At 41.0% G+C, this 26,402-nt stretch overlaps 1 protein-coding gene across 1 annotated transcript in view; it reads left to right on the top strand.

Annotated features, from left to right (window-relative positions):
• SNRNP200 (small nuclear ribonucleoprotein U5 subunit 200) overlaps positions 1-24,265 on the top strand; it is a 51,915-nt gene extending 27,650 nt beyond the window's left edge. Inside the window, exons 29-45 of the mRNA XM_040345934.1 lie at positions 822-995; positions 2,497-2,657; positions 8,484-8,711; positions 8,926-9,117; positions 9,746-9,924; positions 12,067-12,218; positions 13,841-13,949; positions 14,029-14,137; positions 15,382-15,571; positions 17,095-17,259; positions 17,472-17,593; positions 18,486-18,629; positions 18,718-18,894; positions 18,981-19,141; positions 19,621-19,702; positions 21,260-21,352; positions 23,881-24,265. Coding sequence (XP_040201868.1) covers positions 822-995; positions 2,497-2,657; positions 8,484-8,711; positions 8,926-9,117; positions 9,746-9,924; positions 12,067-12,218; positions 13,841-13,949; positions 14,029-14,137; positions 15,382-15,571; positions 17,095-17,259; positions 17,472-17,593; positions 18,486-18,629; positions 18,718-18,894; positions 18,981-19,141; positions 19,621-19,702; positions 21,260-21,352; positions 23,881-24,024 — 2,582 coding nt within the window. The 3' untranslated portion in view covers positions 24,025-24,265. The remainder of the gene's footprint in view (positions 1-821; positions 996-2,496; positions 2,658-8,483; positions 8,712-8,925; positions 9,118-9,745; positions 9,925-12,066; positions 12,219-13,840; positions 13,950-14,028; positions 14,138-15,381; positions 15,572-17,094; positions 17,260-17,471; positions 17,594-18,485; positions 18,630-18,717; positions 18,895-18,980; positions 19,142-19,620; positions 19,703-21,259; positions 21,353-23,880) is intronic.
• The last annotated feature ends 2,137 nt before the right edge of the window (positions 24,266-26,402 follow it).

The following is a 26,402-nucleotide window of genomic DNA, read 5'->3' as shown; positions in this document are numbered from 1 at the left end:
GTTTGTTATACAATTTTGCAAATCTTTCTTCATAAATTTAGGCTCAAGTGTATTCTGTTGCAAAAAATAACCCACATCGTTGTATTGTTTCTGTGTAAAAGTTAGTGTCTGCAAACTATGGTGTGTGTGTGTGTGTGTGTGTAAAATAAATAATATACATTTTAGAAAATTGATAATTTCTGATGTACCGATGGCATATTGCATTACTTGGGTAGAAATTGCCCCTTTTTTTGGAAAGTTACACCCCAAGGTATTTTAGTAAAAGGCATGTTGGTTTTTTTTAAGTTGTACATTTTTGTCGCTTTTTGGAAAATGAAGACAAATGAAATTTTGATTATTTTTCCACACTTTCTTTTTTTTTTTTCTTGCATACTGTCACCAGAGCAGTACAGCTTCACCATATGACTGTTGTGGCAGTAATCAGGGACACTGACTATGACAGTAGTAAAACATTTTTTTTTTTTTTTACATTTGTTTTCTTTAAAAAAAACATGTTTTTACAAACTGTCACTGGAGCAGTACTGTGTCATAGTGACACACAGTACTGCTCTGGGAAGGTGATCAGGATTTTCTTTGGTCCTGTACCTTGTGAACACTATGATCAATCAGAGATCACCATAGTACACAATGAATGCCTATGAATGAAAGCCATTGTGTACAACTGACATGATTCAGTGATTGGTCTAAGCAATCACATGGTACAACTATGTGTTCCATATCACAGCAGGCAACAGATTATGGTATAAGCTGGTATTCTCTGTCCTAAAACTGCAGCTGAAATTGATATTCTCTCTTTCTCTGTCTTTCTTCTTGTGTTTAAGCCTGTGAGACACAACTGCCGGTCTCATTCCGCCACTTGATCCTGCCTGAGAAATACCCACCACCAACAGAACTACTGGACCTTCAGCCCCTGCCTGTCTCTGCTTTGAGAAACAGTGCATTCGAGAGCCTTTATCAAGACAAATTTCCATTTTTTAACCCTATACAAACCCAAGGTTAGTGATTTTATATTCAGAATTGGCTGTTACAAACCAGTTAACATTTGTAATTTACAGAATCTTTTTCTGAAACTTTGTTGCTTTTGCGTATTTTGAGATTTATTTGCATTCCATTTTTTTAAATCATCAATGTGTATTTTGGAATTTTCATCCGCATAGATCCGAAGCTGTATTACCTTTCAGATGATTGACTTATAAACATAATTATTGTTACAAATGTAGATGAACACGGGCAATGTTCACATTCAAACTCTATTTTGAATAAAAATCTAAAACATTAACGCAGAAAGAAAACCAGTCTGACTGCCTTGCCTCAAGATGGGTTTTTATAATGAGAATGAATAACAAGCATTAGTAGGCAAAGATTAGAGCAGTCCTCTCTCAAGCACAAAAGTTGATATTTTGGATTTTGCTGAGACGGGGAATGACTTGGCCTGATCCTGCACAGTAAGGGTTGTGGGAGGGTGTATTCAGATGAAGAGGAAGTAGACATGATAGAGCAGAGGCAGGTCATAATGTAAGGAGGGGCAGGGGGAGTGAACAAGGGCTCCTAGAGATGTAATTCATCCCGGTATGCCAATAGCCCAGCCTGGGCCCAGGACTCAGGTGGCAGCAAGAGTAGAAACATAATCACACCTGTAGTTCTATTTAAGAACCAGCAGAACATTTTTTTTTATAGTCTTATAGTAACCTTTTAAGGAGTTTTTTTATTTTATTGAAAAATTTGGGGTACAAATCAACAAAGCATGCAAGAGTCAGATCCCTGGTGAGTCGTCAAAAAAAAAAAAAAAAATAAGTAGTAGAAATTACATAATCATGGCAAACTAGACCCCTTTTTAGGAGTTTTATACCTCTAGAGGCATATCTAATATACTCCTGCCTCTAGTCTCTGCACCCAGAAGGTTTTCTTTTGCATTTTAGAATAGAATGCATTAAGGAAAAAACCTTCTACCATTAAGAACCACTTTACGCTGGGGTCACACCTATGCAAATTGGATGTGGCTTGCACCTCCACATCCAATTATCAGAACATTTTCAAATCTATTTCAATCAGTCCGGTTCACATATGCGCATTGCATTCGCTCTCTGCGTTGCCCAAAAAACGTGTGCGTTTTCTAGGCAGTGCGGTGCGAATTGCAGGCACATATTCTTCTATGGGAACGCATCTGATTTGCAGATGCGTTTCGTTGTGAACAGGCAATCTCTCCCCCTCCTCACTACACCTCCCCCTCTCCCTGCTCAGCTGATCTACAGCTACAACGGAGAGGAAGCACTGAACAGCTGATTTTTCTCTTCGCACTGAGAACGGAGCTGAAATTCATATCGGACTGGTGTGAATCCAGCCTTAAGTGTTTTCTGACTGCAGGTTTTTTTTTTTCATATTAAATCTATCTTGTGTGTGTATGTGGAGATATGTTACGTTTGAAAAACACCATATGCATAGTAAGTATATATAACATGACTGATTTCCAATTTTTTTTTTCCTTTTCTGTTTTAGTCTTTAACACTATATATAACAGTGATGACAATGTGTTTGTTGGAGCCCCTACTGGCAGTGGGAAGACTATATGTGCTGAATTTGCCATCCTTCGAATGCTGCTGCAGAACTCAGAGGGGCGCTGTGTATATATCACTCCTATGGAGGCTCTGGCTGAGCAGGTATTTTCTGTTTCAAGATAATATAACATTGTTGCAATGTTTCTCCATCCCACCTACTGAAACACTAATCTAATTTTACTAGGGCTGTGGAATTCCTTGATTAATCGTTAATTTTTTTTATCGATCAAAATTCTTTTGATTTGTACTTGTGGTGCAACGGATTGTAAATGATCCGTGATCTGAACCGGTCACCATATGTGGATCGGCACACCATGTGATCCGCGGAGCTCTGCTGCTGCCTCGGCCATAGGAAAGGCCGCGGCTTCAGCCTAGCTCCCGGAGCAGTGGCCATCTTGGTCCACCCGGCGGCGGCCTAGGTGAGCCTAGAGCGGCGCACTGACGTCATCACTCAGCCTCAACTACTCGTGTTCGGCCAGCTTCTCTGGTAAAACTAAGCGAGCACTAATCTTCCTATACAGTGGGGGAGATGTGGACCATATTACAGTGGGGAGATGTCTGTGGATATTACAGTGGGGAGATGTCTGTGGATATTACAGTGGGGAGATGTCTGTGGATATTACAGTGGGGAGATGTCTGTGGATATTACAGGGGGGGAGATGTCTGTGGATATTACAGGGGGGGAGATGTCTGTGGATATTACAGGGGGGGAGATGTCTGTGGATATTACAGTGGGGAGATGTCTGTGGATATTACAGTGGGGAGATGTCTGTGGATATTACAGTGGGGAGATGTCTGTGGATATTACAGGGGGGGAGATGTCTGTGGATATTACAGGGGGGGAGATGTCTGTGGATATTACAGGGGGGGAGATGTCTGTGGATATTACAGTGGGGGAGATGTCTGTGGATATTACAGTGGGGGGAGATGTCTGTGGATATTACAGTGGGGAAGATGTCTGTGGATATTAGTGGGGAGATGTCTGTGGATATTGCAGTGGGGACTATATATGGTGATGATCCGAAAAATGTATGTGTGTTAAAATGAATCTAAATTGGTAGATTAATCAATTAAAAAAAAAAAATCGAACACGGAAATTTTAATCAGTAACAGCCCTAAATTTTACAGCTGTCATCCCAGTTGTAATCTAGGTTCAAGAGCAAACCAGAGGGTTAAAGCAACCCAAATAGGCCTAAAAAATCATGAAAGAAGGTCTCTGCAATAAAAAGGGTATTATAGTCTCCTCCTCCAATGGACCTACCGCCTCTTTTCTAGACATGCAGCTACCTTCAGTTATGAGCGCTGAAAAATCTGGAGGCATCTGATGCCCGTGTCTCCACAGTGCACTGTGTTTCCTTTCTCCAACCTCCTGTCCATGCTAACTCCTGCATTCTCATAAAGATGGAACCATGGAGAGACACAGGCATTCAGTACTCCTGGAAGTGTTTGGATGCTGAAGAGACCGACAGATGTTGCAGTCCCTAAACTTCCTGGGAGATAGTGAGAGGGTCCAGGTCACCAGATGGATTTGTGTATCTCTATTTTAGTGACCTGTCAATTTTTTATTTTTTATAGCATTCCAGCAAAGATAAACCTGCACATCCTGCTGCATTTCCCAGCATTTTTTCATTTATTTAGAATGAAAATCATGGGCTGGATGAAACTGGGAGATCTCTGGGCTAAAATAATCTCTAATAATGAGCTGGTGGGTGGTTTGCTAGCATGTCATCAAAAAGCTTCAGCTCTTGGTGCAATCATCCTTTTTGCTCTAACCTTATGTTGCACTAACTAATGGTTGTTACTATATATACCTGAAACCCTGACCATTGAATTATACAAATCTCATGCTGATTTTGTAATTGAGCGTTCCAGCTGTGCCCATCACTATCTTGGTCAGTGAGGTGGCCAATGATAAGGCATGGGTGGGGAGACTGCTCAGATATGCATCCCTTCAAGCAGTATGCCAACGACATGCCCACATGTGATGCTGAACCTCTGATTGAAGAACTGAAATCCAATGAATGAAAGGGGCATGACAAGTAAAGTAAAGGGAAGGGCTAGGTGATGCTGGATGTTCTCTTGCCAGCAAATAATGTGGGCTCTATCTGCCTTACTGCAGATTCTAATGCACACTGTGAGAAACCATGTGTGCAGTTAAATGTGCGTAAGCAATTTCAGTAGAAGAAAGCAGCCTTGCAGTTGTACAGGCTCAAGGAAAGGCTGGAGTTCAGCTTTAATTCTTTTTACTTACCTTTGTTTTCTCTTCCTTCCCCAAAACTGTGAGCTATTGTCATGCTGACCTTTTTTGTTCCAACTCTTCATAAAATCCGCCTCCATATAACTGCGCTTGAAACTTTTCTTCTCTTCTAAGTAATGAAAGCAGTTTTTGTTGTGCTCAGGTGTTGTGATTTTATAGTTGTCGTGCAGCTTTTTTGAGCACAGTTAGTAATTGTCGGCACATTTGAACATAAAGTTCTTTCTGCTCTCCCACTCCAATCCCCAGCAAAGATTTATCTCCAACATATCAGACATGTTAATCAGCCTAATCCTCTGCCTTCCTTTTCAGAAAATGTCTGATGTTTTAAGGACACTAAAATTCTTACTTAGTTGCACACTGTAATTACACTATTTTTCCCTAGTTCTGATTTGTGTTTAAGTCGTTCTGGGGAGGCTGTACACACTTAATATGTCTTCCGCCCACGCACACACTCAAACTGCTGCATTATCCCATTACTACTTTTGTGCATTCATTAGCTGTAAGTGTCAGCTGTTAGATGTGATTCATTTATGGAAATATATGCAAAAAACACATCTTTCAGCTTATTTTTCTATCTGTCTGTGACTGATGCATATACAATCAGGAACCTTTTAAGGGGACCATACGCAATTCTACAATTTGTCACGGTGCCATAAAACTGGATTGAACAGATTAAGCCATACGGATTTATTTGCAAATCTGATTGGGCTACCCAAATTTAAATTGGTCTTTGTTTTTACTGTAATTTTAGTGTCTGACACCCATATTTATGTGGAGAAGAAAATCATTGTCATGGCCTGATGGAATTGAAACAATTAAGTCAATAACATGTAGGGAGATCGCAAAATGTCCCTTCCCCACCCCCCAAATCATTAAATAGACATACATAAACCTTAATGAAATAAAAAAAATGTATTGTCACTTGCTAATGTTTATTTCTGGTCATTGATGGACACAGCTTATTCTTGACCGTAAGCTTATATCACCACCTACAGGAGTAGGACAGGTCGTAAAAAAACAGGACCACCTATGGGAAGTCCTACCTGGTAGTCAATCCCCTCTTTGCCATAGGGAGCTAATGTGTTTTTTTTTTTTTTAATATATATACTTAGTAAGGAGTTAAGGATCTAGTTCCTTGCTGGGACTTGTGGTTCTGTGTGTGTGTGTTTTTTTTTTATTTTTTTACCCTTTTTTTTTTTTCTGGGATTTTTTTGTGCAGAGATCTTCAACCACCATTTTGGACATAGTCCATTAGCACAGGATGAGAATCTGCTCACAGGAGGAGGCTAACCACATAGCCTAAAGCCCTGTACACACGGCTGGGAATCCCGTCAGGAAAAAAACGGGTTTTCCAGACGGGATTCCTGGCAAGCTTGCCTTGCAAAGCCGTGCATACAGACGGCCGTTCAAAAGAACCACTGTTCTTTTGAATGGCAAGAACACGGTGACATCATAGACTACCACAAGCCAGCTCTTGTCACATTCGATGCCGTCGCCGCCATCTTGCTACATTCCACACTAACCTTGTGTGCTACCGCGCATGCGTCAGTCTTATCGAGCATGCGCAGGTTTACCTCGGACAGGTAAGCATACAGACGACCGGCTTTCTCAGCAGGAAACACTCTGCCAGGGAATCCCGACTGAAAAAATAGAGAGCAGGTTCTCTATTTTTCCCGGACAGTTTTCCTGTCGGGAAAACTGCTAGGGAGCATACACGTAGCCGGGATTCCTGGCCAAATGCTCTCCTGGTGTGTGTATGAGGCTTTACATGGCAATCCCCTGCAGCCTCAGCAGGCCAGGACTGGAGCCAGAACCATGGTAAAACATACAGTGAGTGAAGGCCTGACCAAAAGGGGGGTGTCGCAAACTGAGAATGCAGGACCGCGACTTCAAATCATGGGAGGACTGGTGCCCAGCCCAGAAAAAACTTGTAAGTACACGTCCCTGAAGTCAATGGAGGCAATACAAGGCCTTGAGGTCTTTTAGGTGTACTTCTTCCTTCATTGGAGTTGTAAACAGGTTGATGTAAAACCCTCAAAAGCCTTCATCCGGATTCCTGAACTGGGACTGTCGCACCCTAGAAAAAGCAGATCCAGCACCGCCCCACAAAGAGCCTGCAGACATGACGTGGAAGTGAAGAATGCACGGAAAATACTTTCATACTGGTTCATATGAAAGAAAATCTATAAGCTTGTAAGCCTGACAAAATCATCTTGTGAAACCAATGAGAGCAAATAACAAACGGATCCATAAACCAATAAAGACTACCTCCCACCATGCACAATTGGGGGTAAACCTACATGCCAAGGTTGGCCTGTCCCTGGGCTAAGTGAACGTGAGAAGCCAGAAATGAATCGTGCCACCTGAATAATCTTCATGATGTCAACACGTGTGTCGGGGCTAGTGCTCTTGTTTTGTCTTCACATTGTGTTGACCTAGGCATGAGGGGGTTTTCAATCCCTCTCCCTCCTTCCTCCAAAGGTAGTGTCTGACTTTTACCTTTCACGGGTCTGTGTTCTTCCCATCCTAAGGGGCTTGCATTGCGCTCCTTAGATGTGGTCCAGTCAGTTTGCATGTGCTTGCCTGATACTGCCTCCTTTTGGAGGTCATACTCTTTATTTCTGCTTGCAGACGTCCCACATAGAGGCCTGGTGTGCTCCTCTGCCACTATTTCTTGGGTCAGGCAGGTGATTGTCCAAACTTATACTGTTATGGTTTGGGCTCCTCTGTTGCGCCACATTCTACCAGGAAGATTTGTGCTTTCTGGCTGTCCCTCAAAAAAGTGTTTGCCAAGTTTGCAAGGCAATCTACTTCTGTGCGCTCTTGCCAAGTTGTGGACCGTTGACATTTTTTACACCTTTTGGATGCAAGGTTTTGCAGGGGACCTTTTGAGTTCTTCTGTCCCTTTATTGGGGGCTCTCGGCTGTTGCATGTTCTTTCTTTGGTTACCCACAATGAGCCACTACTTTAAGGCGTCCCCACAGTCAAGAATAAGGAAAAACTGTGTCCGTCGCACCTAAGAGAAAATAGGATTTTTTTTTTTTTTTTTTACTGTAGAATTTATTTCTCAGAGTACCCTTTCTTGGACACGGCACCCACCCCTTCTATTGTTTTTAATTTTTTTCTACTTTGTACTGATTTGTAACAATACTGAACTGCCTATGGCAGTTGAGGGAATTTACAACCAGCTAAGAATGACTATAGGTGGTGCTGTCTTCATTTTTTTTTTTCCTGCTTAATGTCGTACTCCTGTAGGTGGAGCTATAACCGCTTTGGTCAAGCAAGAGCGGAGTCCATCAATGAACTCCGAGAAAGGTATTTTACAGAGAGCAACACAAAAAATCCCATTATTTCCAAATTACTTTGCTCTTTCCACGGGAAGCCCGCTCTGCCATTTTTTTTTTCTCCCTAGAAAGCAGTGGTGACCTAGCCAGTGCCCCCAGCTGCTTTCTGGAAAGGCTATTTTACCAGTGCCTTAGATGGGGCAGTAATGTAGAAAATAGTACGTTTTTATAAATTATGATATTCTGCAAAGGGAGATCCATTTGTGTAATGCTGACAATGCAGATTTTCTTTTAATGTGATTTGCTTTGCTTTAGATTTGACAGTGGTAGATGTAAAACACACAAGTACACCTTTCTAATACTCTTCTGCCTTTTGTGCTGATGTAGGTGTTCATGAACTGGTTTGAGAAGTTCCAGGACAGGCTGTATAAGAAGGTCGTTCTGCTGACTGGTGAGACCAGCACAGACTTGAAGTTATTGGGAAAAGGTAACATCATTATCAGCACCCCAGAGAAGTGGGACATCCTTTCCCGAAGATGGAAACAAAGAAAGAATGTGCAGAATGTTAGCTTGTTTATCGTGGATGAGACCCATCTCATTGGTGGAGCCAACGGGGTGAGTTGTGTGTGTTTTTTTTTGTTGTTGTTGTTTTTTTATAGTCTGTTCGCCTTTTCAGATTTGCTTTAGTTCATATCTGTCAATTTTTACTATCTACATTTAGTTTGTTTCATTGTTTTCTATGTATATACTATATTTTCAGAGAATGTTAAGAGTATGTGTTTTTTATTATAGGCTATTACATTTATTTGTGCTCTCATCTTATCCATAGCCTGTACTGGAGGTCATCTGTTCCCGTATGCGCTATATCTCCTCTCAAATCGAGAGGCCGATCCGCATTGTGGCTCTCAGCTCCTCCTTGTCCAATGCTAAAGATGTGGCTCACTGGCTGGGATGCAGCGCCACGGCAACATTCAACTTCCATCCCAACGTGAGACCTGTCCCATTAGAATTGCACATACAGGTAAGATGCTTTTATGCTCATCTTAATTAAATCATTTAAGCACAGGGCAGCTGTAGGTTACTGTGTTAACTGCTTTGTTCACTTGGAAATATGCTGCATCATAAAAACATTAGCATTTTAACTTTAGAAACATTAAACTATTACAACACATGTTTTTCATGGTTTGTTTAGTTTGAAAGGTGGCATTTACAGACAAAATACAAATTTGAATATGATGTATATGGAAGTCCCCAATCCTGCCTAACGGTTGAATAATTCAAGTTGGTCATTCCGAAAGATCCTGACGGGATAGTAATAAGGAGGCCGTGTTGATGATTGTCTTATGTTTTAATGCTGTCATCTTAAACTTGCGTTGTTACCTAGTGAGTTTCTAACCTGAATCAAGCATGCAACCAGTGAACTTTAGGGGCCCCTGATATGCTCATACTTTTTGTAGGCTAGTGGCTCATCAGGTAATGGAAGAGTGTGCACCCTAAAAAACAAGACCACAAGGCATGTTCCATAATTCTGTCCTGACAGGTTCTTTTTGTAACTCATGCTAGTGATAAGATGCTTATGGACATATGCTGACCTCCACTTTTGTATTTTTCTGTTTGTCATTTGTTTAATTAAATATATTTTATTTTAGGGATTTAACATCAGTCACACGCAGACAAGATTGCTGTCCATGGCAAAGCCTGTGTACCATGCCATTGTGAAACATTCACCCAAGAAACCCATTATTGTTTTTGTTCCATCAAGAAAACAGACTCGGCTCACAGCTATTGACATAATAAATACATGTTCCTCTGATGTGCAGCGACAAAGGTATGGGGGAGGGGGCTAGGTATAACAGATTTATAAAAAAAATGTATTAACCACCTCAATACTGGGCACTTTCAATCCCTTCCTGCCCAGGCCAATTTTCAGCTTTGTGCTATCGCAGTTTGAAGGACAACTGCTCGGTCATGCAACACTGTACCAATTTTTTTTTTAGACAAATAGAGCTTTCTTTTGGTGGTATTTAATCACCATTGATCTTATTGTTTGCGCTATAAACTAAAAAAGACCAATTTTTTTAAAAAAAACATGCTTTTCTTAGTTAGAATAACCCAAATCCGTGTATATTATTTGGTTTGTGTGAAGGTTAGTCTACAAGCTATTGGTGCCAGTCATTGAAAATTGATCACACCTGATCTACTGACAGACATTTCTTGAAGCCCGAACATGCCAGAACAGTACAAATATCCCCCAAATGACCTTTTTTTGTAAAGTAGACTGTCCAAGGCATTTGGTAAGAGGCATGGTGTGTTTTTTTTTTTTTTTTCTCCCCCAAAATCCTTTAAAAAAAATAAGACATTAAAAAAAAATTTTTTTCAGTGTTAAGTTATTTCTCACACATGGCATAGGCATACTTGCAACTGCACCCCAAAACACATTCTGCTGCTCCTCCTGAGTATGACGATACCAGATGTGTGAGACTTTTTTTCAGCCTAGCAACATAGAGGTGCAACATCCAAGAAGTAGCTTCATGCATTGCCCACTTTAAAACGAGGCTTCTTCTGACACTAAAAATCTGTATTTTTGCTAAAAAAATATTTTTGTAACAGAGGTCCTAGAGAATAAAATGGTGGGTTTTGACAATTTTTATGTTGCACAGTATTTACAGTGTTTTTATTGTAACGTAATTTTGCACACTAACTCGTAAGTACAATTTAATGAATTTCAATGCACACAAAGACAATATAATACCCAATATTATGATAAAATATGGTGTTGCGCTGGGTAAATGGATACCAAACATGTCGCACTTTAAAATTGTGTTCAGTATGTAAAAATCCATAGGCTTTATAAGCCTTTATTGGTTACCAGCTTAGAGTTAGAGGAAGTCTGGTGCTAGAATTAGACTTTCGCAGCGATACCTCACGTGTGGTGTGATATATATATATATATATATGTGTGTGTGTGTGTGTGTGTGTGTATGTATATATGTATGTATATATTATTACAAATGTTCATGGGACACTTGGGCAGGGACAGTGGTGCTTGTCCCGTCCCGATTGGTGATGAGCTGTGTCTTAAGGACACCAGTTTGCTGGGGACCACTGCAGACAGTTGGGTCAGCTGCCCTCCATCTCTTCTGTGACCAATGAAGCTGGAAGCAACAAGGATTCTTGGTTTGATCATCTGCCTTGGAGGACTGATGAGAGATCAGGGGTCTAATAGTCCCCTGATCTTTCAATAAAGAGTACCCGTCTCTGCCCAAGTTCATCTCTTGTGATACTAAAACAGTTGAATGGGGGGGAAAAAGTGTAAAAAAAAATGTAAATAAAATAAAAAAAAAATGCCTTTAAAAGATCTTGACGCACCCATGTGCTCACGCACCATTGTAAATGCACACGTACAAGTACTTGTCCTGCACAAGTAAGTAAAAAGTGATTGCACCAAACTTGAATTATCACCACCAACATTAGAGCAAAAATTCTGGTAAGAGCTCATGTTTGACTCTAAACTGGTAGACCTTTAAAGCGTCACCTATGAACATTTTTAGGTAGTCGTTTGTCGCCATTTCACAGTGTGAGTGTGATATTTTAAGTCTTGACGTGTTTTGAGATCGGGTTTACTTGCCACAACATTGTTTCATAATTTACCAAAAAAGTGGGTACTATATTGTGTTTGAAATTGATTGGTATTTATGTATTTTTTTTTTTTTTTTGTGAAAATTTGTGTTTGATAAACTGGTGTGTAAATATTGTGTGACAAAAAAATGCAACAGCCATCATTTTATTATCCGGGACGTCTGCTTTCAGAAAATATCTAATGTTTGGGGGTTATAAGTAACTGTCAGGGGGAAAAAATGCAAATTTGACCATGTATGTGAAAAATGCAAAAACTGCTCTGCCAAGCAAGCAGTAAATTGTATCTCCGTCTCCTGTAAAAAGCACAAGTTAATGGAACTCCTCCATACAGGTTCCTGTATTGCACAGAGAAGGATCTGGCTCCATACCTTGACAAGCTAAGCGATAACACTTTGAAAGAGACACTTTTGAATGGTGTGGGTTATTTGCACGAAGGTCTCTCATCTTTGGAGAGGCGAATTGTCGAGCAGCTCTTTAACTCGGGTAAGCACAAACTGACTTCTGTCTATCATGCGTTGCCTATCTGTAATTCTGTTATTAATTTAAGGGGGACACAAACATTATGGGGAAAGAGGTTCAAGAAAGTAACATTCATAAAGTGATACTAAACAGAGAAGTGTGAATTGCCATAATTCCTTCTGAACCAATTAGAGCTGTGCAGACATGCTCTGCTGATGTATGCGCTCTCTCTCTCTCAAAAAAGCTTCTCCAAAATAATGTAATTCTATTTATCAAAAAACTGTTTTACAGTTCCCTGTAAATCTTTATTGAACATCATATATGTATTTTTGGTGCATTAATATGGTGTATGCGGAGTCAGATGATTGACACTAGCTTTCATTTAGTTGAGACGGCATTATTGGTAGTAGCAATTTTATTTGACATATTTAATACTGATCTATAATAAAACTAAGCATTTTTGGGGTTTCTTAATGTAATCAATCGGCATACTATATCCAAGCCTCATAGAGTTCAGCAATAGGAGGACAGGGAGGAGGGAGGGGAATGTCATTTACCATTGTGTATACACCCACATGTGTGCCTCTAAATTCATGTGGGCTGCCTAAATAAGAAAAAGCAGGAAATAAAAGGGCTCAGAAGGGAACATGCTCAGTAGATATCAACACAATCTCAAACTGCAATGGGGACACAGAGGATTGGAGGGACAGCTGACGGCAGGATCAAACGGATATATTTCACTCTACAGAAAACAAATGTTTTAGTGTCTTGAAGAGATTGCGCACTCTTTTTTTTTTTTTTTTTATAGTCTGGGTTTAATGTCACTTTAATTTAAAAATCCAACAGTTATGTACTATATTGTGAGGAAATAAGTGGATGAAAGCAGCAAATTCTGTGCAAATCCTGATGATTTGGGATCATTTTTTGTTTCTTCAGAAATGTTTAGTGGTAACCTAGTATGAGCTGTGTACAGTGTGCTACTCTTAGTGGCAAGATATTCTACTTTTTCTGTTCTGCTTTCTCCATGGCTTCTCAGTCTCCACCCCAACAAATCGATGGAAGCCTTGGATTTATTGATTCCTATGAATCTTTTCTGTAATTGGCTGAGAAGCACTCAGCCTGACTTGAATTTAGTCTGGCAGCAGACAGTACCTATAAAGTAAAAGTAAACCTGGAATTTGGCTTTATTATACTTTATCCCAGAGGATTAATTGTGGAGTTTTGACATTACGGTTTGCATAACCACAACCTGGGGGATGGATTGGAATGCTCTTGTCCAGTATTTATTGCTGCCTGTGTCCCTGCTGGATAGATTCACCCTCTCTACTTGTCCTGGAGACTAAAAACTGGGACAGAAAACCAAAATGTTGTCAACAGAATGGTGGGTAAGGCCAAATCTTTTCAGCTGGGACACCTATTCGGTGCAACCAAGAGGGGATTTCCCCCCTTTTTGTTTTTTTTCTGGACAGGAGATGAAGGGAAATCTCCCCAATGTGAAACACAGGAAAAAATAAACCAAATGGTTTTTAAATTTATTAAAATCCAAAAAAGGTTTTGTCTATACATCTGCTTTACATTTGTTTCTTGTCATCAGTTCTCACTTCTTTAATGAAACTCTAATATGTTTTGTTCTCCAATTTTATCAGGGGCCGTACAGGTAATTGTAGCTTCTCGCAGTCTTTGCTGGGGTCTCAACATTGCTGCTCACCTGGTCATCATCATGGACAGTCAGTACTATAACGGGAAGATTCATGCGTATGTATCTAATATTTTATTAGTTAAAGAAGTTTTCTCTATCATCTCCTCTTCTCATTGCTGTATTTTCCTTCTGCAGTTATGTAGACTACCCCATCTATGATGTTCTTCAGATGGTAGGGTACGCTAACAGGCCCTTGCAGGATGATGAGGGGCGATGTGTCATCATGTGTCAAGGTTCAAAGAAGGTGAGGTTTTGTTTTAACCTATTCCTAAACATGGTATAATGTAGTGTTAGATCATGGTGTTAATAGCAATGTTGTAAAGAAGGCAGTGCGAAGCAACTCCTCAGAATCAATCTTTCACCAGTTTATCTGTCTTTTGTCAATGTTATGTATTGCTATTCATGTTATTTATGAAGCCGTGTAAAAAAGTACTGATAAAAGGCAAGGTTTTTAACCACTTCAGCCCCAGAAGATTTGGCTGCCCAGTGATGGGTCATTTTTTGCAATACGGCACTGCATCGCTTTAACTGGAAATTGCGCGGTCATGCGACGCTGTATCCAAACTAAATTGACGTCCTTTTTTTTATTTTTTCCCCCCAAAAAATAGAGCTTTCCTTTTGGTGCTATAAACAAAAGAAGAGTGACAATTTTGAAAAAAACACATCTTTTACTTTTTGCTATAATAAATATCCCACATTTTTTATCAAAACTATTGTTTCCCTCAGTTTAGGCCGATACGTATTCTTCTACATAATTTTGGTAAAAAAAAGATTGCAATAAGCGTATATTGATTGGTTTGCGCAAAAGTTACGTCTACAAAATAGGCGATAGTTTTATGGCATTTTTATTATATATTTTTTATTTTTTACTAGTAATGGCGGCTGCGACTTTGGGGCGGACAGATCAGATGCTTTTGACACTATTTTGGGACCATTGTCATACAGCAAACGGTGCTATAAAAATCCACTGATCACTGTGTAAATGACACTGGTAGAGAAGGGGTTAAACACTAGGGTGCGATCAAGGTGTTAAGTGTGTGCTAGGGAGTGATTCTAACTGGGGGGGATGGGCTACCACTGACATGACAGGGATCACTGCTCCCAATGACGGAGCAGTAGATCCCCGACATGTCACTAGGCAGAACAGGGAAATGCCTTTGTTTACATAGGCATCTCCCCGTTCTGCCTCTCCACACCGCAATCGAACATCGCGCAGCCCGCTAGGTGTCAAATTTAAAGGGACGTACAGGTATGCCCTTTTGCCTGCCAGTGCCATTCTGCCGACATATTATCGGCATGCGGCGGTCAGGAATCGGTTAGTCATAGCAGCAAGTCATAATTCATCTTTCTCTGATCTGCTGTTCTTTTTGCACTTCCTATTTTTGAGGCACGTATGTCTGTAGCTTTGTTTTTTGCCTGGTTTTCAGCCAGTATTTTATACATGTCTTGGTCGCATTTTCTTACTGTTGCATATAAACTGTTTTCCAGGATTTCTTTAAGAAGTTTCTGTATGAGCCTCTGCCTGTGGAATCTCACTTGGATCACTGCTTACATGACCACTTCAATGCAGAAATTGTCACCAAAACCGTAGAAAACAAACAGGACGCTGTGGATTATCTGACCTGGACATTCTTGTACAGAAGAATGACACAAAACCCAAACTACTACAATCTGCAGGGTGAGAACAAAGACTGGATTTAATTATTTACTCTTACAATCCTCCTGTATGCCTCATTATTCTTAACTTTTCCTGGATTACAATTATGAATCTATACTGATCAGCCATTATATTATGCCTGCCCACCATAACCTGTTGGAGTGTGGACTCCACTAGACCTCTGAAGAGATGCTGTGGTAATTGGCACCAAGTCTTCAGTAGCAGATACGAAGTACCGTTAATTACGAGGTGTGGCCTCCATGGATCGGACTCTATCGCATTCCTCAGATGCTTGACTGGATTGAGATCTGGAGAATGTGATGGCCACGACAACACCTTAAACTCATATTCCTCTAACTATTCTTGAATCCATCAGAGCAGGCCACCTTCATCCATTGCTTCATGGTCCAGTTCAGATTCTCACAATGCCCATTGTAGGCACTTTTGGCTGTGGACACAGGTCAGCTTATGGGGACTCTGACTGGTCTGTGGCTACGCAGCCCCATACACAATAAAACTGCGACTCACTATTTTTTCTGCCACCTTTCAGTCGTTTGACTGCATTTTGAGCTACAGTAATTCTTCTAATGGATTGAATTACACAGACCAGCCTTTGCTCCCCGGTCCTGTGCATCTGTGAGCATCTGCTGCCCATGACATGTTGCTTGTTTGCTGGTTCTTCTTCCTTAGACCGCTTTTGGGTAGGTCCTGACCACTGCAGACTGGGAACAGTCCCACAAGAGCTCTTACCCAGTCTAGCCATTGCAATTTGGCCCTTGTCAAATCCTTACCTGTTTTTCTGCTTTCAACACATCAACTTCAGGGACAACATATTCACTTGCTGCCTAAATTAATCCCACCCATTTCCAGGTGCCATTGCCACACGATAATCAATGTTCACTTTGTCAGTGATCATAATATTACGGCTGATCTGTGTATATCTATTTCACTCATTTGTTAAATCTGTCATGAAATTATTCTTATAATACATATATATCTCTCTATCTATAAATATAAATTTGTGATCTTGGCTGCCCAAAAGCCTTTGACTCTGAAATGTTCATTATCAACTTATAAAGCTTAAGCTTTAGGGCTAGAGCACTCGGGACGACACAGAAAAAAGTGTGTGTGTGTGTGTATTTTATTTTATTTATATATATATATATATATATATATATATATATATATATATATATATATATATATATATATATATATATATATATATATATATATATATATTCTCATTGGCGTTCATTTACTAAATTTGGTGCAGCTGTGCAGAAAAAGAGCTAGATTGGAGCTAGCTTTACTGTCACAATAAACTGCCATGAGCAAGTATTTACAGGTGTATGATTGATTGAATTTCTTCGTTCTCAAATGTGTATTGAAAGTACTGCTTAATATTCTTTAACAGTTTGTTTCTTTTGGCAAGTGCCAAATACTTTACCTTATTTTTATATTTGATTCTAAAATCTTTTAAGTTTTAATGTCAGAGTTAATATGTCCGTCTTTAACCTGATCTATGAACATGCCGTTTTCAGGTGTTTCCCATAGACATCTGTCAGATCACTTGTCGGAACTGGTGGAACAAACTCTCAGTGACCTAGAACAATCCAAGTGTATTAGCATTGAAGATGAAATGGATGTGGCTCCTCTTAATCTGGGCATGATTGCAGCCTATTATTACATTAACTACACCACAATTGGTAAGCAGTTGTCCTTTTCTCTTTCCACCTCATATTTTTTAGCATAATTGCCTAAAAAGAGCAAAGTCAATTTGCCAATAGTTGACTGTTGCAGTCTGATGGAAGGTTAAATCTGGTTGCTTCGGCTAACCTTATCCAGTTGCTGACACCACTGTATTGGTCAATCCTTTTGTGTTCTCTCACCTCATTCCTTGTTTTTATTCATTACTCAGAGCTCTTCAGCATGTCTCTAAATGCCAAGACGAAGGTACGAGGATTGATCGAGATCATTTCAAATGCTGCAGAGTATGAAAGTATACCCATCCGTCATCGGGAGGACAACCTGCTGCGCCAGGTAGGAAGTCGCGTGTAATTATGTTGGGTTGACATTTGTTGCTTTATATGTAGTGATGATGTAACCTTAGTTTAGGTGTTTTTAACAAAAATGATCTGTCTTGGCCTACAGCAGGCAGTCATATTTTCCTTTTACTGTCTGATGCTCTCATAGCCGAAGAAAGGGAGAATTCAGTTTGTTATGGACAAATCCAATGCCTGACCAATCCACTTTAACCACATTTCCAGGTTATAAGCATGCAAACTTTACAAAAAGGGGGTGCAAGTTGAAAATGTCCTTTTAAAAAGACATTAATATGGTTTTGAATTGTACTTGCCACCCCTTGTTTTATTAGATTGCTGAATCTAGGAAACATTTGTACTTGAAAGCTGATTGAAAAGTGCCATACTGCCTAGTGTATAGAAAACATATGTAGGGAGACCTGCCCCTATATAACTGCTCAGTGACCTTAAGCCAAACTAAATTCCTGACTATACTCGCCTCCACCTTCCAGAGATGTTGCAATTACATCTCTTGCCGGCTGCTGTCATCTTCTCCTGTGCCAGGTTATTGGCCTCTTGATTAGCCGGTGGGTGGGTGAAGTCATCGTGTGCATGTAGGAATTGGTCATTCTGGCTCAGCCAAAGTGTGTCGGCAATGCACAGCTCCATGTACATTTAATAGAAATCAGCAGGCAGGTAAGTGCGTATTATTGCAGAAGAGACTTAGCATGTCTCTTCTAAAAATCTGCTTGCTCTCAGCTTTCTACTAGTTAAGTTTTTAGCTATGCTTTAAGTATGACGTGGTAAGTAAGCTTGTTGGGAAGTCTGTGGAGTCATTATTTAAATAAATACTTCTAAAACAACTGTTATGGGTGAATTTTTGTTCTGATATACATTGTGTCATTCTCCAGCTGTCACAGAAAGTCCCCCACAAACTGACCAATCCCAAATTCAACGACCCCCATGTGAAGACCAACCTGCTGCTCCAGGCTCACCTCACCCGCATGCAACTGAGTGCAGAGCTCCAGTCAGACACAGAAGAGATCCTTAGTAAGGTGAGTGAGCACTGCCAGATATTTAACTGATCATGTGCTCTTTTTAGGCATGAGTACTCATTCTTCTATCTACTGTCTTCTGTTTCAGGCAGTCCGACTTATCCAGGCATGTGTGGATGTGCTTTCCAGTAATGGCTGGCTCAGTCCAGCCCTCGCTGCTATGGAACTGGCACAAATGGTCACACAAGCTATGTGGTCGAAGGACTCTTACTTGAAACAGTTGCCACACTTCACTTCTGAGCACATCAAGAGGTGCACAGATAAGGTAATGCATATACTTGCAGAACTGGCCGTCGTATTTAAAGAGCACAACTTGGATACAAAAGCAGCTTATATTTTGGTGTCTTTCAGGAAGTGGAAAGCGTGTTTGATATCATGGAGATGGAAGATGAAGATCGCACAGAACTTCTGGAACTCACTGATTCTCAGATGGCAGATGTGGCCAGGTTCTGTAACCGCTATCCTAATATTGAGCTGTCTTATGAGGTGGCAGAGAAAGACATTATTAGGAGGTGAGTGATTTACTATGCACATATGCTTCAGTTTATTAATAAAGAGCTATGGACAGTATGTGCAAGCTAGAAGATAATGGGAATTAAATAAACATGAGTGGAAGGGGGATTATCTGTGCAAACTGGAGCAACCACCTATGTTGGCCTCAGATGATCCAAGATATTTTGGTTCATATGGGCAACCATAGCAAATGTACATGGCAAAATTAAAGCTGGCCACACAAATGGATTTAATTTCTTTTTCTGGACAGCCTGGCAGCTGTCAAAATACCAGAACAGTGCCTGCATATGATTAGATGTTTTCGGCTAACAATTTTCCACTCAGATGTTGGGTAGGTGGGGACCGACAAGGACACCCACTAAACAAATTTCGGCCAAGTCATTGTTGGTTATCTACATATAGCTATAAAGTAATGTAATTTACCTGATGAATGCGCTTATATTATAAATATCATGTTTGTTTTTTGTCATTTTTATAGTGGTGGTGCCGTTGTGGTGCTTGTTCAACTGGAACGGGAGGAGGAAGTTACAGGCCCTGTAATTGCTCCCTTATTCCCCCAGGTATGTTTTATACTAATTCGATTTTACACCTTAAAGTCTGTGTTATTTATACCATGAGGTAGCTGTATAATATGGAATACATGCAATTTATAATAAAACCGGTTTTGAAATGAGAGTGTCTCTGACACCTAGTGCCAGTAACCACCCCATGTAGTTCAGACTTGTACTACTCCATTCTTTTTCAAACTAGTCTAGTAGGCTTTCTTCATCTTATAACTTTTACTTTTTATACAATGGAAGTGTGCATAAAATTGGAAGGAAAATGTTTGTGGTCATGATCTAAAGTGTTTATCTTGATTGAAACAATTTTCCTACATATCACAAAAATATTATGTTGGTTATTTAGATTTTTTTTTAAAAGCCATGCGCTTTGCATTAAACAATGTATTTTGCCACCTAATGGGAAAATATGAAATTGCTGCAGCTACAAATTAAAGCAACTATAACCGGTTCATTTGATGGCCCACTTCTCCTTTCTGCTGATGCATATTTTCCCTGTGCTCCCCTGCTGGAGCCCCCTATGTAACATGCTGTACCTCCAGGTATGGTGGTCACTTTCCTCTGCCTACCACAATATAGCTGCTCCAAGCGGCTTCCCAGCCAGTCGCCAGGCCTGCGTTGTGTGAGGGGCTGGGTAAAGCCATTAACCTTGTGTAAGTTCCAATTTGAGATTGAGACTGGAAATTACACAGGGTCTTTGGAGGGTCTCTGAGGGATGCCTTTGAAAGCATCAGTAGCAGAGGATATGAGCTACCCAGCAAACGTTGTTGTAAATGGTACAGGTTCATTTAAATTGGGGGTCTCCACACTTTCTAAACAAAGGGCCAGTTTACTGTCCTCCAGACTATAGGGGGCCAGACTGGCCAGTGGGAGTAGAAATTATCCTTGTGTCAGTGGGCGTAAACCGTGCATCTTTTGTATTAGGTGGAGAATTAGTGCCCAATCCTTGGTGTCGGTGGGAATAATAGTGCCCCATTGGTGTCAGTTTTAGGAGTAGTGCCCTATCAAGGACCTCAATGGGAGGAATCGTGCCCCATTGTTAGTGGGAGGAAAAGTGCCCCATCATTGGTGTCCGTTGAAAGAATAGTGCATTATCATTGGTTTCAGTGGGAATAATAGTGCCCCATTGTTGGTGTCAGTTTGAGCAGTAGTGTCCCATCAATGAATTCAGTGGGAGAAATTGTGCCCCAACATTGGTATCGGTGGAAGAAATTGTGCCCCAACATTGGTATCGGTGGAAGAAATTGTGCCCCAACATTGGTATCGGTGGAAGAAATTGTGCCCCAACATTGGTATCGGTGGAAGAAATTGTGCCCCATCGTCTGTGTCGGGGGGAGAGAAATGGTGTCCCATTGTTGATCTCAGTGGAAGGAATAGTGTCTTGTATCTGTGGAAGGAAAAGTGACCCAAGGGCCAGATAAAGGCAAGCAAAGGGCCGCAGTTTGGAGACCACTGATTTAAACCAATAATTCCATGTATTAAGTTTGTACAAAGTAACCTGTGTATTAGTACTATATACATTACAGCTGTAACATTTGTCTACTGGAATCTTTTCAGAAACGTGAAGAAGGTTGGTGGGTTGTGATTGGTGATGCCAAATCCAACAGCCTAATCTCCATCAAGAGGCTGACATTGCAGCAAAAAGCCAAGGTGAGTCTTCTTTATGTTCATCATACGTAGGTATGTTTATAAAGTGGAGGATGATGCTGCTTCTCCCTATAGCATTTGCTGTAGTTCTAAAAGTGCCATCCTCTACTTTTGTGTCACATGTGCATTTAACTTTCTTTCGTGGGAAATCAAAGTCTCAATGTTCATTATATTTGTATTCTAGCAAATGTCAGTTTTTGGACTAAGTTTGTTTTTGGATATTTGGAAGTGATTAAGTATTTTCTTAGGATTTTGCTATTGTTTTCTATGAAGGACCTATCGTATTTTCTGCATATATTTCCTGTACTTCAGCCTTCGCTGTAAAATCCTAAATTACATCTGCCCTCTCCACTTGCTGCAGATTCTCAATATAAAATAAACCAAATTTTCTAGGTTTGCCTGCTTCTATAACAATATTCGCAAGTCCCCAAGATCATTTCTAAAGCAGAACTTCAGTTTCTCTATTTTTGAATAGTAGGCAAGCTGTCTCTGTCTACATCTGATCATGATTTCCTTGTTAACATTCGTCCTTGCAGCTTGAATGTTCAAGTTTCCACTCTACATCTGTCAGTCAGGCACCCCTCTTCCCTCCTCCCTAGTAAGGCTACCCTAATGGATGCACCCTATTGTCTACTCTCTGAGTCTGATTTTCTGCAACAGATAGTTGGTCTGTCTATCTGACCTCTACTGCTTGACCTTCACCTCCTGGATGATTTTGAGATCTCCCTCCCTGACCTCCTGCCTACGCTATACAGTAGAGTGAATATTTCTATTCATGCCATCCTTCCTAGTGTCAGTATATTGCCTCTGGATCCCCTCTTCTGGTCATCCCACTTGAACAATGGGATTTCTATACGGGAGTACAGTTCTTTCCTTGCCAGAAAGTATCTATCGCTGAAAGATGTACTTCCTTGGGGACCAGCAAGTTAGATGCATGCCACTCTGCTACAGAATTCCACTAATTACAGTGTAAATCCAGAGGATTTAGTTGGATCTTTTTACTTGAAGACATTTCTTTTACAGGCCTATGAGGGAGTTTACCTAAACTCTTATTTTTTTTGTTCTATCAGGAAATATTCCTTGTACTAATACAAGGATTTCCTTCCCTTGCTGCTAGACAGAGAATGCCAGGGTTTTTTTTTTTCCTGTTGTTTTACAAGGGTGGGTTAGATTTTCAAATATTATGTTAGGCATTGTAGGTGTCCGAGCGTACCCTTCAATTTCCTTGTCAGTTAGGGTTTCTCCTCCCCTTTTCTCCATTTACATTTGGTACCATGAGAGCTCTGACATACTTGGACATCTTATTTTCCAGATTTGCGGTCTGTCTGGTCTCTACCTTTTGATTACCTCCCTTTTTTTTTTTTTTTCTTCTTCTTCTTTGGACATACTTTCTTTGTCCAGGTTTCCCTTCTAAAGAAGGCAAGGGTTTTTTCTTTAAAAAAAAAAAAAGAAGGTAAGGGTTATGTTAGGCTTTTTAGCATTTACGGCAGCTGTCCAAACAATTTTTCTTTATTGGACCTTATTTTGAGTGTTTTACTCTGAGGCTTGTCCCAGTAAATATTTAGTGCTTCTTTTGGTTGCTCTGCTTTCCCTTAGTATTTTCTGTCAATCCTGGTGTACCAGGTTGATCCTAGGTGCCCCTCCCCTTGGGCTTAGCAAAATTGTAATTATTTGCCCCGTGCCTTTTTTTTTTTTTTACTTGAAATGTCAGCGATTTTTCTCGGACTGCGATATTGCAGCAGACAAATTGGATACTTTTGACACATTTTTGGGACCACTGACATTTATAGAGCGATCAGTGCTATAAAAATGCACTGATTACTGTGTAAATGTCACTGGCAGAGAAGAGGGGGGCGATCAAGGGGTTAAATGTGTTGCTTATGTGTGTTCTAACTGTAGGGGGATGGGACTGTCTAGGAGGAGAGATAGATCAGTGTTCATACTTAGAATGAACACATGATCTGTCTCAACTTGGCTCCAACGAGCAGGGCCCTCTGATCCCTCCTGTATTGATTTGTATTGTGACTGTACTGTATTCCCTGATGTAAAGCGCTGCGCAAACTATTGGCACTATATAAATCCTGTATAATTATAATGCTCCCCTGAAAGAACCGGCATTTTGTGCGTTTACACACACACACAGATCCGGGTTCTCGCTGTAGCGAGTGCCGGCGGTCATTGCTCCCCTAGTGGCTAAAAGAAAAGGCGACGTAAGGTAATGTCGATTTTGGCCAACCGAGAAACTGTGGTGGCTGGTTGGCAAGTGGTTAATACCTCCCTAAATCCGGTACATATACTCCTGGCTGTGCAGTCCTGTGGGAGAGGGACAGTGCCTACATCAGTTTTCAGGAAGTCAGGATTTACATATTTTAGAAAGATGCAGTACTTCACTTTTGCACACCTGCTGCACATTGTTAGCGTGCTTTAACTTACTGTATTTACTCTGTGTTAATTTCCTATAGTATAGAACTTTGAATGTTTCTTTTGGTGTTTTCTAATGGCGCTTTTTTGTATTTATTCCCTGCCACTAGGTAAAACTGGATTTTGTGGCTCCAGCCACCGGAACACATAATTATACATTGTACTTTATGAGTGATGCTTACATGGGCTGCGACCAGGAGTACAAGTTCAGTGTAGATGTGAAGGAAGCAGAGAGCGACAGTGACTCGGATTAAGATCTTTCATCATCTGTGGGGGAGTAAATGCCAGCTGTTCTATCAGTCTTCATCATTGCATACCAATGCCTTGTGTGGGCAATTGTAGACACAGTACAGATTGTTGTAAATAGAAACTTTTTAAATGTGATATCACCAGTTAATATGTAGCTCAGTGCTGCTATTAATAGTAACATAAGTTTGTGACTCTTGTCATGTTTTCTTTCTCTGTAAAGAGTATAAAATAAACTTTTTTGTTACATGTTCTTGTCTTATTTTCTCAGCATGTGAATAGCTTAAAGTGGTAGTAAACGGCCCCAAAATACAAAATTGGGCCGCCTGCAGTGTTATGCCATAATGTGCTAGTATGCACCGCATGCTGGCACATTCTGACAAGACTTGCCTGCACACAGAGACCTCCAGCCCAGCGCTTCCATCTTCACCCGATCTTTCTTCTAGGTTTGCAGGCTCCGCCTAAATGAATGGCTGGGGCCACGATGGCGTCACTCCCATGCAGGAGCCCCGGCACGAAGCTCTGAAGGTACAGCAAGGATATGCTGTCCCTTCAGTGCGCATATGCCAGTGATATCACCAGTTGCATCCCATGTGAAAATCTGCTAAACAGTGCAAGTTTAGGAGATATTCACAGTACCTACAGTATCTCACAAAGGTGAGTACACCCCTGACATTTTTGTAAATATTATGTTTTCACGTTAAAACACTGAAGAAATTACACTTTGCTACAATGTAAAGTACTGAATGTACGGCTTGTATGTACTCGACACAGCCATTAATGTTCAAACTACTGGCAACAAAAGTGAGTAAACCCCTAAGTAAAAATATCCAAATTGGGCCCAATTAACAATTTTCCCTCCCCGGTGTCATGTGACTCGTTGGTGTTACAAGGTCTCAGGTGTGTTAAATTTAGTGATCTCGCTCTCACCCTCATACTGGTAACTGGAAGTTCAAAATGGCACCTCATGACAAAGAAAATTGGATTTTTGTACTCACCATAAAATCCATTTCTGAGTTCATGGACGGACACAGCAGCATTGACCTTAGGGTTATATACCTTCCTTCTAGGCAGAGAGAAACAGTGTTAAAAACACTTTTCTCAGTACAGCACCTCCCAGGGGGCGTGTCCCCCAGGTACATCCCACTCTCTGGAACATCCAGCCTAAGTTTGTAGACAAGCAGTACAAATAAAGGTGCTGTGTCGGTCCATGAACTCGGAAAAATGGATTTTACGGTGAGTACAAAAATCCCATTTTCTTTTCCGTTCATGGACGGACACAGCAGCATTGACCTTAGGGACGTCCCCAAGCAGTGTCAAAAAAATTTGAGGGGTGGGAAAAACACAGCAAACCAAGCTTCACCCCAAACAAACCAGAGTTCCTCAATGGAGGAACTTCAACCTTAAACTGCCGCCTGTAAAATCTTGCGGCCAAAGGAGGCATCCGAAGATGCATTCACATCCACCTTGTAAAACTTTGTCAATCCACACCGTCTCAACCAGGTCGCTGCCTTACATACCTGTAAGACAGACGCTTGATGACGGAAAGCCCAAGAGGCACCAATCATCGCCCCCTGGTCGAATGCGCTGTAACCTGGAAGGGAGGCGCCCGCCCCTTTAGGGCATAAGCCTGGAGCACGACCTGTTTGATCCACCTAGAAATGGTGGTCGACGAGACCGCCGGACCTTTTTTTAGGACCAGTCACCGACATGAACAGTGAGTCCGACTTCCGAAACTGAGCCGTAGCAGACAAGTACACCCGTAGGGCCCGAACCCAAGGAATACAAAGTGGCCTCCGTCGGGTTTTTCGGCCGAGGACATAAGGATGGCAAAACAATGTCCTTATTGATGTGAAAAACCGAAACAACCTTTATCCTCGTGGATGACCAAATAAGGAGCCTTGCAAGACAAGGCCGCCAGTTCAGATACCCATCTGACCGAAGTAATTGCCATCAGAAAAACCACCTTCTGAGACAGAGTCAACAAGGCAATCTTTTGAATGTCCTCAAACTGAGCTTCTTGAAGCGCCGAAAGAACTAAATTCAAGTCCCGTGGAGGACGCACAGGAGGGGCCACATGCCGGACCCCCTGCACAAACGTACGCACCAAGGGTCGCTGAAAGTAAACAGCTAGAGCCGAGATCTGACTCTTAACCGTACTTAAGGCGAGAGCCTGATCCACTCCACGCTGTAAAAACGGCAGAATCTGGGACACCACGTAAGTACGGGGGTGCCACTTAATCTCTTCCAGGGCTCAAAATTTCAAGCCCTGAGCTACTAGCCAGGCCCAGGCTTGGACGGACCCCATCCTTCTGGGGGACTACAAACAGATTGGAGTAAAACCTCTGAAACCGTTCCGTTGAGGGAACCGACACAATCACTCCCC

The sequence above is a fragment of the Rana temporaria genome, chromosome 3, assembly GCF_905171775.1.
Source record: "Rana temporaria chromosome 3, aRanTem1.1, whole genome shotgun sequence".
NCBI lineage: Eukaryota > Metazoa > Chordata > Amphibia > Anura > Ranidae > Rana > Rana temporaria.
This window is presented reverse-complemented; position numbering and strand designations above follow the sequence as displayed.